The 19,341-nt window shown below is 33.6% G+C and overlaps 1 protein-coding gene and 4 non-coding genes across 5 annotated transcripts in view; all 5 read right to left on the reverse strand.

Moving 5' to 3' along the window:
- Window positions 1-19,341, reverse strand: part of WDR43 (WD repeat domain 43) — a 41,857-nt gene that overhangs the window by 10,354 nt on the left and 12,162 nt on the right. Inside the window, exons 3-10 of the mRNA XM_051976219.1 lie at window positions 17,711-17,832; window positions 13,811-13,931; window positions 12,441-12,580; window positions 10,393-10,495; window positions 8,054-8,118; window positions 5,448-5,619; window positions 4,719-4,802; window positions 1,563-1,691 (exon numbers count right to left, since the gene is read on the reverse strand). Coding sequence (XP_051832179.1) covers window positions 1,563-1,691; window positions 4,719-4,802; window positions 5,448-5,619; window positions 8,054-8,118; window positions 10,393-10,495; window positions 12,441-12,580; window positions 13,811-13,931; window positions 17,711-17,832 — 936 coding nt within the window. The remainder of the gene's footprint in view (window positions 1-1,562; window positions 1,692-4,718; window positions 4,803-5,447; window positions 5,620-8,053; window positions 8,119-10,392; window positions 10,496-12,440; window positions 12,581-13,810; window positions 13,932-17,710; window positions 17,833-19,341) is intronic.
- Window positions 1,004-1,078, reverse strand: LOC127552660 (small nucleolar RNA SNORD53/SNORD92). Its single transcript, XR_007951515.1, has one exon. It is a non-coding gene; the product is annotated as a small nucleolar RNA SNORD53/SNORD92 (small nucleolar RNA).
- On the reverse strand, window positions 2,201-2,278 carry LOC127552659 (small nucleolar RNA SNORD53/SNORD92). The gene has a single exon (XR_007951514.1). It is a non-coding gene; the product is annotated as a small nucleolar RNA SNORD53/SNORD92 (small nucleolar RNA).
- Window positions 11,924-12,005, reverse strand: LOC127552662 (small nucleolar RNA SNORD53/SNORD92). The gene has a single exon (XR_007951517.1). It is a non-coding gene; the product is annotated as a small nucleolar RNA SNORD53/SNORD92 (small nucleolar RNA).
- Window positions 13,002-13,084, reverse strand: LOC127552661 (small nucleolar RNA SNORD53/SNORD92). The gene has a single exon (XR_007951516.1). It is a non-coding gene; the product is annotated as a small nucleolar RNA SNORD53/SNORD92 (small nucleolar RNA).

The raw sequence follows: 19,341 nt of genomic DNA on the forward strand, positions 1-19,341 counted from the left end.
TGTGTACAAGGAGGGATAACCGAATGTGCTTTTCAGATAAAACACTATTAGTTATTCTCAAAACATCAATATTTATTAAGAGAAAAAAGTATGTCTGTGATGTGTCCTTCATCCAACCAATTTCCCAGATGTGGTGATGCTAACAACTCTAAAATAATTCATTCATCTTCTATTCTGCTCCCCTTCCATTACCACTTGCCTGCTTGACATACGACATTAGCTTCCAACAAAAACTTGATTCCAACTTCAATTCTCTCCAATTCACATTCACAAATTCTTTTCCCTTACAAACAAATCTGATTAGGTCAGCCATTAATATATTCAATACTTTTAAAATCCAGGCAAATGAAACTACCTACAAACAAAAACTACACACAAGGCACTCCACAATTTGAGACCACAATAAGAACAAAGCTTCTATCAATATTCTCCCCTCCATATATTCCACATGTGAACCAAAGGCTCTTGAACTGAACATATATTCAACTGAACTGACTGTTATATAACATGCATGCATGAACATTTGTATACATGTATCTCTATTTGAATCTACATGTTTGGAAAAGCTACTTATTTTTTACAATATACCTTATATGTTTCTACTTCCTCTATAAAATCTTTCCTTGATTACTCAGTTAAGAACTCATTCCTTCTTTCTTAGACATCACAGTATTTAGTACTACTCACTTGGGATCTATCTTGTATATAGTACTTTGCGTGTTATACCTGAGGGCTGAGCCCACGTTTTCATCCTCTTCCTTGGCTCTAGCTAGAAAACTGTATACAAGATAAACTTAATGTTACATCACGTAGTAGTTGAGAGAGCCTTAAAATTGGTGTCAGAAAAGCCTGAGTTCAAATTCTAATTAGGCATTAGCTCTGTGATACTAGGCAAATCCTTTAACTTCTCTATGACTGTGTATTCATACACTGCAACATCAAAAGGCTGGACTAAAAGTTCCTTTAGCCTCTCAATCTGATTCTGGGATTATGAGTGCCAGACATGCTCAGACAGCCAAGAGAAAGGCATCATTGGATCTCAGCAAAAAGCGAAACCAGATTGAAATCATCACAGCAAGTACTGGCTTTTATTTAATTCTGTAACATAGAAAATATCCTGATGATTACATATACACATTCCATTCCAGATGTTGTGTCAAGAAAACACTAAAGTCATATTTCTAACCCCAAACTGGTCCAAAGCAAAGGTCATTTTCTATCTTTTTTGGAATTATACTTCAAAATATAGTACAGGAAAATAAAACAGACAGCAGCAATAGCCTGACAAATTTCTAAAGGATTTAAGACTTAGATACTACTTAAGTATAATGATATCTCCCATTATCTGTCTTTATAAAAAAAAGAACAAAAAAAAAAAATCTAAAACAAATTAGACCTAGTATGTGGTAGCAAAGGGGCTATTAGCCCCTTTATAGGTTTCAAAGGTGCCATAAATAATGACTACTAGACACTCCATTCTCTTTGCAAAATCTTATCATTTTAAATTAAATGAAAAATCATTTGAGCGAACCACCCCATTTGATATCCTGATCTTCAATTACCTCATTCTCCTTTAATCTCTTTTTGCTTTCTGTTTTTTCTGTCTCCAATGTAGCTTTCATGGCTGCATGATGTCCAGGAATTCCAGGGCCTAAAACTTTGGCTTCTGAATTCATCACAGGTGTTTTTACCTATAGAATTGGAAACAGTGTTAAGAAAAGTGAGAGGGGAGGGGGAAGGGAGGGAAGACCTATGACTCAATTACTTTTCTTAGACAGTTTAAATCAGCAAAAGATAAGATGATCACAAAAGGATGAACTACACTACAAATATATGATATTTGAATTAAGTTCAGTATGATTAATTTCTCTCTAAAAACTTTTTAAAATTAATATGGCAGTTTCTTCCTAATCTAACAAATTCTAAAAACAAATTCTTATCTTGATTAAAGACTCAAATTAGGTGATAAATTAATTTTCTTAGAGAAATATGCAGATGTTAATTAAATCACCTAAAAACAAGTTTCTTAACTATTAAAAATGACATTTATTGAGCTTAATTCTTAATTCTATTACTGATTTAGTTTATAAAGAATTTTCAAGTATCTTCATTACATTAAGAGGAATTTTCCTTTATAAAACTTACCATTTGAAGACATAGCCGATTACCTCACCAAATCTACCTAAATGATATGCTAGGATTGCTCAGACAGCCAAGAGAAAAGCATCACCTCTGAAACTCAGTCACAAGCGAAACCAAATGGAAGTCATCACAGCAATTTCCAGCTCTTATGTTTTGTTTTCTGAAATGTACCAAACTGGTTCTGGTATCACTATAGTTGCCTCAAGTTTTTAATCCAAAACAAAAGTGCCATGCTCTCTGAACCTTTTTTCCCCCCTCCAATTCCAGTGAGATTAACAGCACATTAAAATCTACATGACTTTAAATCCCATATGCCATTAATTCATTAGACAATATCTTTACTGATCATCATTTTTCAAAGATTCAAGTATTTTCAAATGTACCTTCACAATCTCCTTATTCATATTTATACTCTATCTTACACAAAGAAATCACAAAATTATCTTTAACCGCAATTCAATTACACCTAATGTCTTTACAAGCATGGGGCACAATTGGGGTTATGACTTGCCCCAGGTCACAATTAAGTGCTTGAGCCATATCTGAACTCAGGTCCTCTTGTTACTATATTCACTGACCTTTACTCTTTACTCTATTCACTATACCCCTTATCTTTACATTATTAGGATGAGTTAACATTTCATAGATAGCTTCCATTTAGTCAACAGTTTGGGCACCCCTTCTTCCCCCAAAGTAAATGAACTATTAATATTTGCCTAAAGCAAAATTACTCCAAGGCAAGGCGTGTACTCTATACACGCCTGTATAGAATGGAAAAGTTCTTCGATCATTTTTAGGAATATAGCAATTCAAAAATCTTTGAAAGAGGAATCAGAAAAGCCATAGAAAAAGGTTAAGGTGAGTCAAAAGATGTCTTACAAAATTAAAATACTGAGGTTATTTCAAATAATGCTAGAAAGATATAAATAGGAAATCCTTCAATCACAGTCATAAAACTCAGAAAATGTCAAAAGTCCATGAAAACGGAAGGGATTTCAAAGTATATGGCATATGCTGAAGTAATTAGTGTAAAAAATATAAATTTCAAGTTGCCTTTTGATCATTACCCAGTAGAATAAAAATAGATAGTATGAATACAGCTCTAAGGTTCAGCTGGGTTTCCTTAGTTTGCTATAACAATAATTGCTTAAGACAACTGACCACTGGAATATTAACTGAGATGCTGAACTGAATAGTATTAAAGCAAAAAACAAATTATACATCATAAAGGAGAAGCAATCAGATCAGTTACCTAACAAGTATAGCATATTCTGTGCAAGTACTGTGGGAGGCCATGAGGGACACATTTCAAATGAAAAAACTCCCTGATGGGAAGGAATTTATAATTTTAACAGGAAAGACAAAAACTGTATTAACAAATATCAATGAATACAAAGAAATAAAAGAGGGTGGAAATGCGTTAGTTATATCAGGAAAAGCTGTATGTAGCACAAGTGCTACGTAGCTAAGCTGTGAGGGAGAGTGCTTAAAGAGGCCAAAAAGGGATGAAGAGCATTGAGTAAAGAGAGAAAGATACATGCTATGTCAGTAAGGCTCATAAAGACAAGATGGAGTCAGAGTCTAAAGGAGTTTAAAAGCTAAATGAAAGGGCTTAACATTTATCTTAGAACAACATGGAATTCCTGGAGTTGATTAAGGAGGGGATTCACATAGACAGATCTGCACTTAAACACAGAAGCAGTATGGAAGAAAAAATGGAGACCAATTAAACAGTCACTGAAATAATAAAGTGAAAGATGAAGAAGACCTGAATTAAGATGGCAGCTGTAACTAGAGCGAAGAGATCAGGTTTCAGAGAGGCTGAGAAGGTAGAAATGGCAAAATGTGGCAAGTGACTGGATATGGGAGGGATTAGAAGAGCTGAAATCCAAGATATTAATTAAGTTACTTATCCAGGAGTCCAGAAAGTATCTTTGAAAGAGTGAGGAAGGGAAGGGTAATGGGATCTGCAGGGAAGCTACATGAGGATAGTAAAAGAATCCAGACATGGCATAATGAGCAATAACACTCCATTCTACATGCCCTTCCCCTCCCTGTCTCCATGGCATGAGTGTTAAGAGAAATTGCAGGGCAATGCTACAGAAGATGATCAATGAAGAGATGATGCTGTGGTAAAGCTAGGTCTCAATGAGACTAGTGGATGGAATGAATGAAAGGGAAGAAGGAAAGCTTACTCTCACTCAGTGGGAGATAGGGCTGGTCAGGAATGTGGGTAAAATAAGAAGAACAGCAGAGGGATTGGGACCTTTTGCTCCCATGTAGGAAGAAACAGATTAATATGGGATTTGAGACAAACAGGAGTTGGGAAATTATTCAGTCTCCATAGGGTATTGTTGCTGGGAAAGGTTAGGGATATAGAGCCCACTTTCTCCTGTGATTCAGGAGTGGCATAAAACAAATGGGAATTGGAATTGTTTCATTACTATTATTTGTGCTCCCAACAACTAATGGAATACCCAACATATAATAAACAGCTTAACTAATGATTATGATATACTGATTCATTAAATAGTTTACCTGAAGCCATTCCCAAAAATGATACCATATTCACTCACCTTTGTTACAGCTACTCCTATTTTTGGAGTCCAACAATTAATATCTCTTATCAGACACATATGAGGTTCTTTGGACGTCAAAGACTGGAATAGGAAAAAGTAAAAAATTAATTTCAGACATAATCAATCACAAAAAATTAAGCATATATATCAATGTATACACACCAAAAAGTATATATATTAAAAGATCAGACATGTCTTGTAAAAAGCAATATTTCTGGTCATAAAAAATTATGGACAAAGAACCCTTTAATGCTAATGAGCTGAATTTAGAAAGAAATCTTATTTGTCTCTCAAAAACCCATATATATCATACTACATCCTCCTCTTTTTTTATATATAATAACATTAATTAGTGGGCCTTTACTATAGCCACAATTACCAGCCACTGATTTTTAAAAAGTACTCTTGAGTAGCATGCTCATAACAGGCTCATCAAAAGTCTTCAAAGAAAATTAAGTTAAAAAAATTAAATCATTACATTATCCATTACATAGCCATCCACAGAATTTCAATGTTTGCTAGTAGTATATGTAGTGATAAAATTCCAAAATAAAACTCTCCACCCATTAAAATTCTTTAAGATTTACTTGCCCACTTCAAAAGAGCTATCTTTCTGGTAGCTACTGGAAATTAACCTTTTAAAAAAACCAAGCAGACCAAAATGCTACATTAAAATCTTTTTCACCCTTAAAAACATAATTTTCTATTAATTATAGATCTACCTACCACTCTTTCAATAGCTGGCTGCAAAAGACTGCCATAGACAAGTAGCAAAGATTGCTTATCTGAACAAAAAGCTGCTGCTAGAATTGGGATAGGACTAGGTGTTGATTCTTTATCTTTCCCAGATGTTGCAATCTGAATAGTGCAATTCGAAGTCAAAGGCTTTTTGCAGTATCTAGAAATGAAAAAACTCAGATGTGACCAAATCACTTGAGAATAAGTTTAATATTCAAACTTAATATTAAAATACCCTAATAAAGTAAAAACCAGAGGGAGAGGGAACAATGAATATCTATATAATCTCTGGTCATCAGAACTACACCAACCTTCTATACCACCATCTATAAAACAAAGGAACAGAGTCATGCTGTTTACAAGGTCCAGGGATCCATATAGGTACACTGCAGGTTACTCCATGAATAATACATCAAAAGAGAATATAAAGAATGTACTTTGAAAACTTAATACTAAAAAACATTATGAAAACATCTAATTGAAATCTAATGAAAATTCAATTAATGGTACCCCTGTGGGAAGATCTCAGAAATCCAAAAATGTGCTCACACAATTTTGTGTTCCCTTTAAAGGTTTTCATTTTAGTTTATAATTCAACTCAGAAAAATTCTACCTACCATGTGCAAGACACTGTATAATTCAAGAAATGCAAAAAAAAAAAAAAAAAAAAAAAAAAGTTAACAAGGACACTACCTTCAAGAAATTTATAATCTAATAAAGGGTAGGCTGAATCATGTAGAAAACTAAATATGATACAAGACAACATATGGAAAGTGGCAAAGTGAGGTATATACAGGGTGCCCTGAAAAAATTTAGGGAGATGACTTTTGCTTGTAAGGAGAAAAAAAGGGGAAGTTTAGTAGGGGATCAAGAAAGTTTCATAAATAATCTTTTCATATGGAGATGACTACAAGACCTAAATCAATTACAGTAGGAATGCAAAGACCCAGATATAGGAAACACTACAGAATCAGAAACCATAGACTTGAAAATTAATTGGATGGGAGAAGGACAAGGGGAGAGAAAAAATTGTTTCAGTAACAGAATCGAGGGGCTACCAACAGTGAGAGATGAAAGAAAATAAAAGAAAATAACAAATGAAGGATCTTATCTATGAATTGTCCAGCCATTCTGGAAACCAATTTGGAACCATGTGCATCAAATTATTGAAATGTGAGTTGTTCATTTATTTCAATCATATCTTATTCTTTGCCACGAATACCCCAGATGGGGTTTCAAAGATACTGCAGTGACTTGCCATTTCCTTCACCTTATTTTAGAGATGAGGAAACTGAGGCAGAGTTAAGTAACTTGCCCAGGCTCACACAGTTACTAAGTATCCAGAATCAAATTTGAGCCTAGTTGCTCTATGCACTGCATTATCTAGTTGTTTCAGTCACACAACTATGACACTTACAGCCCAAAGAAATAAAGAGGAAAAGGATCTATATGTACAACAATTATTTTTAACAACTCTTTTCATGGTAGTCACAAATTGGAAATAAGGAAGTTACTAGGGAAAGACTAAAAATAATTTGTGGCATATAAATGTAATGGAGCATTACTGTGTTATAATGATAAAATGTGACAGTTTCAGAAATAACTGAGAAGTTCTTTGTGAATAAATGCAAAGTGAATAGTTGGAACACTTATACAATACAATTTTAGAGAAAAACAACTGTGAAAAAAGACTTTGGAACTATAATCAACACAATGAAAAATCATGATTCCAAAAAAACGAAGATGAAACACAACTTTAACCATTAACAAAGAGGTGACAAACTAAAAATGCCAAAAGACACAAAGTTAATGTGGGAGTGAGTTTTGTTGAATTATGCAGTATGTACTGACGACTGTTTTCTGTGTTTACTCAATGAGGAACAAAGGGAAACCATGATAGGAAGGAGTAATAGGAGGAAAATAAATTTTTTTAAAGGGGAAAAAAAAGAATAATTATGGTGAAAAAAAATCAGAAAACAAAAGAACTTTTTTTTTTTAGGTAAAAGGAAATTGGCCTGCAGTTTTTCTTTTCTTTTTTTTTTTTTTTTTGATGGGGAAAAAAGAGGAGTAGAAATGGAGAGGTGGGAGGAATGGAAGGTTGAAAAAGAATTCACACAAGAGAGAACAGAAGAATTCTAAGTGAAAATCAAAAGCCAAGAAAACTATAAGGTTGAGAACAGTTGGTAAAACAGACACAAGAGATGGAATGAATAGGAACAAGAGCATAGAAAAAGCAATTAATCTTGAAAAGGAAGGCCTTATTGTCTACAACTAGAAAAAGACTGATTAAGACACATACATTTAGAGAAATAAGGGGCAGTTTGACAGTGAATAGAATACCGGGGATAGAATCAGGAAGATTTACCTTTTTGAGGGACACAGGACATACACATAATATGTGTATTATTCTATATAAATTCTGATTCTATATAAATATTATAAAATAATAAATTATTATTTATTTTAATTATAAAAATTAACAAAGGAAAACACAAAACCAGAATAATACAATGTAATAAACTGTAAGTAGGAGATATAATAGCAAAGAGTCAGGTGAACAAAAAGAAATTCCCATTTGAAAAATTCTAACTTACCCATTTAATATGTGTTCAAATAAATGGACTTGTCCATCTCTGCAAACAACAGCTAACTTTACAGGCTAAAAGAATAAGTCAAAAAGCATTAATTATTCTCCTTGAAATTAATAGTCAACGATTTCTACTGTCAATATACTAACTTTCCACCAGAAGACAACTATTCCCAAATATCTCTACCCTTTTTAAATTATAAATTTTCCAAGTCCTCTCCATATCAAGAAGGGAAAATATTGAGGATAGATCTTCAATATAACATTATATGACTAGTTTAGTTATTGTAATAACTGATTAAAATTTGAGACCTATAACACATTAATTTCTGCACATGCATCAAAATTAACAGTATTATTAGAATGGTAGAGAAAGTTACATAAATGAGGTGAAAGGCAAAGGTATGTCCAAGAATTTTGGACTCCTCTTATTTATTGCTCTTCTAGGGTCTCTAAGCTGCCAGATAACTAAAGTCACAATTCTGCATGTGGATTGGTTAAGCAGATTTTCCCTATGGAGGAACTCCAGGTTATATGTCTTGCTTTAATTGCAGGGTTTCTTGGGAATAGCAAACAGGTGGGGAGATAATACCATGTACAGTCAAGAGAAGAAGTAAAGAAAAATGAAGCTTTGGCATATCACTGCTAAAAAATTGCAGACTGCCTTTGTAATACATATCAGTACATACTTGGAATTTTAGACAGTTAAGCAAAAACCTGGGGAACAAATGAAATAGGCAACACTTTAGAGGGCTGAGTTCAAGAAACTGAAATTACTGTTAACTTAGGAAGTTCAAAATGTAAAAAGATGTTAATCTGCTTATAATATTCACAGGAACTCTATATTAGTATGGAATCAGGAAAATGAAAAGTAAAATCGGAAGGAATAGAGGTAAGGAAAATAAAAAAATTTCCCTTCCCTAAAGGTTGATCCTTTCTATTGAAAGATACTAGCTCAATCGCTCCAACTTACTATCTGATGTTAGAGGCAAAGTAAACTGATTCAGTTCATTATAAAATATTTTTATGAAATAGAAAGGGAAGACTCTGAAAAACTGTGACATAAGGTTATTATTATACAAACATCAAGATTTTACTATTTGTAACATTTCACATTATCCTGCTTTTGTAACAGTAGCAAATGAACATCAACAAATAAGAAATTTACTTTATTAAAAGGACTTAGGATTAACCACAAGGAAGTTCAATGCATTTGCAGTCAAGAACACAGGTTCCAACCCTGCCTCTGAAAGTTACTACCTGTGTGACCCTGGACGAGGGTCCTGATTTCTGTTTCCTCAACTGTAAAGTAAGGAACTTGAATTAAATGATCTATATGATTAAAATTATTCTACATAATTTTCATGCCTCTTGATCAATTTTATGCTCATTCTAAAATACAGATCTTGTGTTTATTGAAATGTTGCTAACCCTTTGAAGAAAAATCAGAATTTTTATATGGCAAAACTTCATTCTCCAACAGGTAGAATTCTAGGGGGTTACCCATAGAAAATTAAATTTCTTGATTCTGATTATTATGTATCTCTGTTTTTCAAACAAAACTGTTAAAAAAGATTTATCATTAAATTTGTTATTGGCTACATCCTTAAAGCTGAAATTGAATTATTACAGTCTAAGATGGCTTAGAGACATTTAAACTAGTTGTAATGTGAAATATGATCATATTGGGAAAAACTGCACTTACAGGTTTTTTTTTTTTGGGGGGAAATAGCTTATCTTTGAGCTTAGAACATCCAAAATAAAATTCAATATTCTAGAATCTTGTGTTGGCAAATAGCAAAAGACTGATTTATCCTGCTAATAAATTTTTTTCAAATAGCTCTATCCATTCTGAGTTGAGTCCTCCTTATATCCAAAATGTTCAAATGAGATTTTCAGTGCACAAAGCAGTAAGCCCAAAGTCAGGCAGCCCTGCTTCAAATCCAGCTTCAGATATTCTTTACTCAAGTGATCCTAGTCATTTAACTTCAATCTGCATTAGTTTCTTCAACTTTAAATAGGGGTAATAAGTATCAGCATTTGCCTGCCAAGGTTATTGTGAGCACCAAATGAGATAATGTTTGTAAAGTGCTTAGTACTGTTTTTGGCATATTTTAGGTAATTAATAAATGTCTATTTTTCTCCCCTTTCTTTACTCAAAAATTTCATTAATCTTTTCATCACATTCATACACTTCACTCTTTTTGGTCATTACCAAAACTATATCCATCCTACCATCTTGGTTTGTAAATGAGTCACAAATTAATCAACATGGTGTATCTTACAAAATGGGATAAAAAGCAAATAGCATTTCTGAGTCAAGACCAAATTATCTAGTAATTTTACCTCCTCTTTGTTTTCTGACAGAGTCAGGTCAATGTAGACCGGTTCATCAGTAACTGTAAAAGACATCACTGCATTCTTCTCTTTACTTTCTGACCGAACTTGCCTAGGATACATAAAGCAGCATTTATCCAAGAGATACATAAAAGTTGGAAACATCTAAGAAAGGTACTGAATTCCTCACAGAATTAGTCCAAAGTTAAATGAAATAAAAATTAAAATGAAACTATTCTTTCACACTGCTTCCTTGGAAAACTGAAAGCATCTATCAATACTTTTTCTGGCATACATAACAAGTAAGCAATAGCATAGTTATACAATAAACAAGTCATCTAGCATAAAACAGATTTAGGGCACAAGACTATGGTAGGAGCAGCATCTGTTACATACAGGATGAGCTGGTCTACCTATAGAGGCTGAAGCCAATTGAGGGACATTAAAGGCTTGATCTTTGATGAGGTGATGATGGAGATTTAGCAGATTTCTCATTGCCAAGTGGGGCTAGTTACCTAACTCGGCACTAGTAACTGTGAGTCAGTATACTTTTTAATATATATTCTATAGTAGTTTAAATAGATTTTTCTGGACCACAAATGCCTATTCTAAATTTGGACCAAAATCACAGCACTGGTTTGAGTTAGGTTTGCCTGAAAATAAAGACCTTAGAGGTCATCTGAGCCTACCCTCTTCCTTTAAAAAAATGAGAGGGAAAAAAAATAACCAATAAATGAAAAAGTGAGACCTAGAGAATCAATTAATTAATTTCCCAAAAGCTGCAAAACAACTATCATTTGTCCCAAGGTGACTTGCTCCAAATCTAAGAGCTCTTCCCTCTCATGACTATATGAGAGATTATAGTTCTCTTATATGCAAATAGTGACACTTTAATTATGAAATTTTAAAATATATATCATTTTGTGTCTATATTACAGATGTCAGTTCTTCTTTTCATTAACCGGAAGAGAAATTCAACTCTGGTATAAAGAAACTTTGTGAGATTTAGTAAACATAATATTTTTTTTTGACAAAACATACTAAACAGTTACAACCTCTCTTAGGCTAAAAAGAAACTACACAAGCATTTAAAATAGGGGCATATTTTTAAGTCTTCATATAATTTTTCAAAGCTGCCATCTTAATTACTCATTTGTCCCCAGACTGAGGGACCTAACTGTCATAAGGACAAAAACTATAGACTCAATCCACACAAACAGCCCCCTCTCCGAGCAAGCTCAAAAATAAACTACCAAATGCTCAACCCAATTTGGCAACTACAAGAACAATGTCCCTGTATACCTCAATCCAAAGTTTACGACCCAGTTTACCCAATATGTCAAATAGGCATAAGATTTAAACTACAGACCAAAAAATGGAGATAATATTTGCTACTTATTTCCAAAACTCTATCGAGAGCATCCCATGAATGAGTCACAAAATTTTAATAACCACTTACTCCAGAGGAATTTTGGTTTTAAAAAAGCTAGTTCAAAAGTAAAAGTATTCATAATAATACTGTAAATGCAGATTGATAAATATGCTCAGACACAGCCAAGGAATTAGATGTCCTCATTCAATTATCGGTTTGAGGAAACCACAATTGAGTGTCATCATAGCACCAATCCAAATTACCTAATTTGAAATAACACAATTTTAAATAATGCAAATTTGAATACATGCAACTCCATCCCATGATTCATTACTTGCATTAATGGGAGAAAGGAGGAGAAGGGGAGATGTAGCTGTGCTTTTACAAATTATAAATATCTTTTTAATAGAGAAATCTTATTATTGATCAGTTTCTTGCAAAAATAGACTGAATATGAGAGAAACAAGTTTATTATCTTTAAAGACAAGTAAAAAAACCAGCCAACTTAAGTCTTTTATTCGTCTATCACCTCTATCCATAACTTGGAATGTCCTATAGAAGTCAAAGACACAACAAAATCCCCATAACAAAACAGTCAGCCATATTTTTGGATCCACATATGCCAAGTTTTTTGTTTTTTTTATTTTTAAACAAGGCACATTTTTTTCTAAATAAAAATACATACCATACATTAAGTAATCGGTCATGTACTGCTCCAGATAAGAAATAAAGACCAGTAATTCCATCAAAGGGCTGACTTTCTTTAGGAGGTCTAAGAGTTGTGAACATGAGTGATGAAACAGCTGTTGCGTGACCTGTGAAATGCTAGAAAAGAGTAAATTTCATTAGTAAGACTGTTCTAAAGCAATAATACCAAAAAATCTGGATATTTCTTTCAGCTACAAATTGTAATAAACAATGGGGACAGATGATTACAACTAAATGAAGACAATAAATTATTCTGAATTACTGAATTATTACTATACTTGGAACTAGTTTGATTTACTCACTCTATAGACTTCTTTGTTCTCCAAGTCCCACAGTTTGATAGCTCAAGCAACTGAAGGTATTTATGCTGCACTCTTTAGAATTCTTAGGAAATAGGGCATCTGCCTAAATTATAAAAAACTACAAAGTATTCCTTCTTAATAACCCACATGCCCTCCCCATAACCCAAGTTTCTTTACATTTCATAGCAGAAAGTCAAGTTCTTAATTCTAACACAAAATCAAAAGGGGTACTGGATATGCTCAGACACAGCCAAGGAATTAGATGTCCTCATTCAACATTCAGTTAAGTCGAAACCACAATTTAGTATCATCACAGCACCACATCTCAGCAACCCCAGAGAACTTTTTTCTTTAACCAATAAAGTATAAAATCTATATTTGATTTTAAACAGTAACAGTTTTCAGTCTGAAAAACAAAAATCTTTGGTTAGCAGTACAGTAAAAGCTCATTAATTCAAACTAATCCAAATCAAAATATATAGTAATTTAACTTGTTCTATACTTAGCTCTATATTATTGTTTTAAAAAAAAAAGAGAAAAACAAATTTAATACCAAACAAATTAAAATAAAAACAAGATTTCTGGGTATATATTTGTTCTTCTTAAGAAACTATATCTAATGGACTTGAGCAAAGTCATAGTAAAATGATCCAGAGGTTGATTCAGCACTAGAAGGGAACTCAAGGAAATCATCGTATCCAACCCCCTCATTTTACAGGTGAGGAAACTTAGGGCTAGAAAGACTATGACTCGACCAAGATCACAAAGAGAGTAGCAGTAGGGCTATGATCAGACTCAGGCTCTGACTCCAAATCCAGTGTATAAGCAACACTGCTAATTCTAATTGCTTCTACTGCTATCAAACTTATTTGGAAACATTTCCTTGGTGGCTGATTCCAGTAACTCAATATACTTGAACATAAAAAATAGTATTTTGTGATAATAAAAATAATTCATACTTTCCCTAATTCAAAATGGTGTTCCTCCCAAATTAGTCTGAATTATTGTGCTTTTACTATACCTGCACCTATTTTGACTCACTCACTCTATAGACTTCTTTAGTCTCCAAATCCCATAGTTTGATAGTTCGACCAGCCGAAAGCAACATTTTCCCATCAGGGCTGATGCACAAAGCACTGACACTGCTGATGTCACCTTTCCATTTGCTGTATTACAGAAAGAAAGATATTGCATAAAGTTAATATTTTCATCCCTTTGCAGCAGCAAGCAGTAACAAATGTTACCACCAAGAGCTTCAATGCCAGGTGTGTTCCTTGAAAACCAAACCTTGTGTTCAGCTGTGCGCAAGCAAAACTGATCCAGCATATTGTCATCATGTTCTAACATAGCCCAGAGGCCCAGCCCTGAGAAAACTTGACTGGCTCCTGTTCAGCTCATCCTAGAAGTATCTCCTTTCAGCAAGATAAGGGTTTAAGAAGGGGAGGCAGATAATTCAGTTACAATCCTTGTTTCCCAGCAGTCTACAATACACTTCTCTTTCTTGTCCCTGGCATCAGCCCCACCCCAATCATGTCTGGGTCACACACTAACCTGAGCTTTCAGTCTTTCAGCCCAAGGTAGATTCATGTTGGTGTGGCTGCTAGCATTCTCATCTCCTTAGAAAACATGTTTCCTAATCTTATTTCCAGGTGTAGGCCCCTGCTGGAGGAAAGCATCAGGGGGTAGTTCAAGAACATGGGAGTAGGAGTCAAGAGACTAGGGCCTCATCCCAGCTCTGTAACCTTGAGCAAGTGCTCAAATCTTTCTAGACTTCAGTTTCCTCATCTGTTGAACAATGGGGTTGATGTATAATACATTTCTATGTTTTCTCTCCAGATTTCAGAGCATTCTGACCTTGTTGTAGACTCCTATGTTCTACAGAAAGCATCCAGATTTGGTCCTATATAGTACAGAAGTTATTGATGTTCAACTAACCATCCTAAGGACCTTAGAACAATTTTATATACTGTCTAGTGTCATCAAACTCCTCAAAGGGCATCTCAAAAAAAGCTGTCTATTCATTATAAGAATTTTTTTTAACTAATTCTGTATTTCACTCTTCAGAGTACCAATCAAATTTCACTCGCTATCTTTCAATGTTTATGACCCTAAAATCACTTAATCCTCTCACTGTGAAATGCACTAAGATGAAGAAACCCTATGTATGTATTTATATATTCCCAACAATTATGCAGAACTTCTCTTTGAATTTCTCAAAGAATGACTAGATAGCATGTTAATAATCAGGTTTTCTTTCTTCTTAGAAAATTACACATTTAATAATTACCAAGAGAAACAAACCAAATGACAAAATATTGCCTGGACTACTTAGAATCTGAGAAAGAAAAGCTGAGAATTGACAAGCAAGACTGAGAATTTTTAAAATTTTAACTGGCCAACGGGGGTGGGGGAGGGAGGGAGAATTAAAGAAGCTACCAATACCTGTAGGGAAAAGAAACAAAACTTTTATTTCAAGAATAGTCTTCCAAACTCTTAGTTGTTCATAAAGATATGTTTAAATACCTCAAAAATCTGTTATCCGAAAACCCTTAACATTACACAGAATACTCAAGAGGTAAAAGCTCTGAAAATTCACTGAAATGTGCAGAAAGTTGTGGAAACATCAATGACTGAATCAAGTCATATAATCTCTACATCTAGAAGCAGTCAGTACTACTTATCTGCCACAAGAACTATGAATGAACTAACCAGATTGTAAGAACACTTTCCCGCATGGAGTATAATTTTAGTGACTTCACAAAGATTTTGGTAGTCTATAAAAATCATTTTGAAATTATCTTGCAATGAAGCAGAATGGTGTCTGATAAAAATTCCCAAGTTTGGAGAAAATAGACACCGCACACACATACTCTGTGTTAAGTGAGGGACTATGGATACAGAATATTATATTTATTCTCCGTTTTAGCTGATAGGATAGCTAGCTTTGTGAATCTGCTTTTTTTCCTTCTTTCTTATCCTTTTAAAAGGGATGACCTTTTGGGGAGGGGAGAAGGAAAAGCTATTTTTTGAAAATCAAGATATAAAAATAAAAGCTAGGAACTGTTTTTTTTAAATTAAGAAGTTTTGATTAGAACAAAATTTTACTTCAAACTGTTATGCTCTTAAGTTTTTAATTCAGTAACTAAAATTATCTTTTAAAAAAAGCTTTCAAGGTACATCCAAAAACATTTGTTTTTTTCAGAGTACGTAGTAGTAATCCTTTCATAGCCAAACTTCTAAAAGAGTTTTATATGCTTGAGCCTCTAATTTCTTTATTATTGACTGTCTCCTAACTCTGTACAATTTGGCTTCTCTAATCAATCATCTACTGAAAACTTGATTTTAGTCTAGGAGCTCCAACAAAAACCTTCCAAATCAGAAATAAAAATTTCCCCTCCTCCAGGCTCCATCCCTACTTGACAACTGTGACAGGTTTTACACTGGTTCTACTTGTACCTCGCTCTTGCCTTTTGGTGAATCCTTTTCTTTCCTTTTACCTTTATCAAAGACTCAATTCTATGCCATTCCTTCTATTCTATACTATCCCTACTCTGAGGTATCTTACTTCCACAGACTGGAACTTTTATTTCCACAACTACAATTTTGTTCTTGAGTCCCTATCACCATTCCTGCACTGTCGAATGCTGCATTTAAAATTAAGAGATAACATCGATCAGTAGAAAAATCACCAGAAAACAGCAGCAATACTAATAGGATGGACAAAGACTTGCAAAGTTAGGCAGATCAATCTCTACTTTTAACATACATAGGATATGTGATCTTCAAGCAAATTCTGAATGTAAGTTGTGGGTCACCTATTAGTTGCTTTAGAAATTTCTCCAGGAGTTCATTTTTGCCAATGAACCCACAGATTTGGACCAAAAAAGAAAAAAAAAATTCTAATCTGGATCTAGGAGGCATAGGCTCATTTCCTGGATATACAACACAGTAATCTCATTCCCTTTCTCTAAGATTGTTTCCACATGTATAAAATTGGGATAAACAATGCATTTACCTCATACACTAAGGAGGTTAGAAAGCTTTTGGTAAACAACGAAGGGCTAAATCACTGTGGGCAATTATTAACCAAATTCATCATATCTCTCCCCAAGCAGACACTCCCTGATTTATTTATACAAGGCAGTACTATCACTCTCCTACTCCCTCAGGTTTGGAACTAAATAATCTTATTTTTCTCACCCCTGCCTCTCTCCCTCAGTCACCAAGCCCTCTTTATGTTTCCCTTTCCATTCCCACTATGACCACCTGTTCAAAGTCTTGCATTTCAGTTACTGCCTCTTTAAAATTAATCTGTCTCTAGCTTTTCTGTCCTGCCAAATTTTTTTTTAAACTAAAACACTATTTAATATCACTATCACAGTCAAAACTTTTCAGTGGCTTCTCAATGACTACAACAGGAAAATGCAAATACTTTAAATTTGAATTTAAACGATCTTCTACAATTTGACTTCCACCAACTTATGGAATCTTATCTTCCAAAGCTGCCAAACTCAAAAAATACTTACTGCTCTCCCACCATCATCCTATATCACATTGAGGTACTCCATTCTTATACAATGATTCAAACCTTAATTATCTACTTAGATATGTCCTTCCTATAATGAAGCACTTCCAGACCATGCCAAAACATTTTTTTTTCTCTTTCCTGAATTCAGTGTTTATTACATATATAATACATGGCCTCAAGATAAGCTTTTTCTAATCTATCATTTGCTTCCACTGTATTGTAGTGCAATTTAAAAAAAACTTTCGCTTCTCTTTCCAATTGGATATTAAGTTCCTTAAAGGAAGGTACTATTAGCTTAAATCCTACAATACCTAACAAAGAAGTCTATAATGGCATTATTTAATGATCTGTTAAACTCCCAAATCAATTCTTAGCAGTTCTGGAATCTTTCTTTTGAAATAGAACCATCTTACTTACCACTTTACTCTGCAAGTCTGTGTATTCCATTCCACAATATGTTTATCATCTGAACAGCTATACAAACAATCATTATCTTGATGCCACTGTATGCAATTTACTTTATTGTCATGTCCACCACTCTGGAGAAAGAAACAAATATTAAATAGAAGCAAAATATAAAAGACAATAAAGTAATTACTTAAATGAAATCAACATTCATAATTTCATTGTCAATTTAAGACACCTGAAGACCATAAGACACCTGAAAACTAACTTACCTACAAGACAAAATATTATTTTCTCTCCAAGCTGTAGATTCAATTTATACTATCCCAATTTCTGGAATAACTTCAGAGTTAAATATGCCAGATCAAAACACAATATCCTATTGTTTTTTTTAAAGAACAGATAACCTATTATAAGTTCTAAAAAGGACAAAATACTGATAAGTAAACAGCAGTAACATTATTTTTTATTTTTTAACAAATAGTAAACACATATACACACATACATTTGTATGTATACACACACACACACACATATATACACAGACACACATATATATGGAGGGATACAAAGAAACAATACAAAACTTTTTTGTATAAACTTTAAAATAAACTGTTGCACTAATCGTTGGGGTGGGGAAGGAATGAATTATGTTCAGAAATTAATGCTATAAAAAAGCACTATTTTCCAACAATAAAAAACTTTAAATAAAAGATTAAAGTTACTTCAAAAGAAAAACAATTTTCAGAAGTACAATTTAAAAACATTCTCCCAAACTCTTAACTTCTTTTTTCTTCCTCTTAAAAAGTTGCATTTTTCTATAGGCTACATATTATTTTTTAAAGCATATAACTATTGATTCCCCACCCCAAAAAACCCTCATTATGTTTCTTTCTTTCTTTCTTTTTCTTGGCTGAGGCAATTGGGGTTAAGTGACTTGCCCAGGGTCACGTCTTAAGTGTCTGAGGCCACATTTGAACTCAGGTCTTCAGGACTGGTACGCTGTCCACTATATCAACTAGCTGCCTGCCCCTCCTCCCTCATTACAGTTCAAAACAATTTAAACCGAGATACCACATATCAAAAGTTCTAAAGCAAACTTGAAAATTAGAATGCCAACTTACATAATTATACTTTGAGTCTTATCATTTTCTGAGAGTAAAAATTGCAAAGTGCATAAAATACCACAGACCAGACTCCCAGTTTTAATGGAAGCAAAAGGAAGACCAATAGTGGTCATTAAGTAAGTAGGATATTAATATATATTTATAATACATGTGGCCATATTTTGGAATTCTCCTCTTCCCCAACTTCTAAAGGATGTAACTGTGGCATGACAATATAAAGAAAGCAAAGTTTCATTCTTTTCATGATTCTATGGCTACAGTGGATAAGGAACAAAAAAATGTAATAAAACTGGTATAGAAATTTCAATTGAGTATCAATGCAAACTAACTGTATAACCAGTAAAAGCATCCAATTGCCCACAAACAGGATTCAAAGAGCATCTACAAGAAGAGATTAAGGAGGGAAATGGCCACACTCTCACTCTCCAATCTCTACTTTCTTGTACTCCCTCTGTGTTCTCTTCTATTTCCTCCTTCTAGTCTATCTCCTTCCTCCCCTAAGATGAATCACCCTAT

Source organism: Antechinus flavipes, chromosome 2 (genome assembly GCF_016432865.1).
Source record: "Antechinus flavipes isolate AdamAnt ecotype Samford, QLD, Australia chromosome 2, AdamAnt_v2, whole genome shotgun sequence".
NCBI classification, from domain to species: Eukaryota; Metazoa; Chordata; class Mammalia; order Dasyuromorphia; family Dasyuridae; genus Antechinus; species Antechinus flavipes.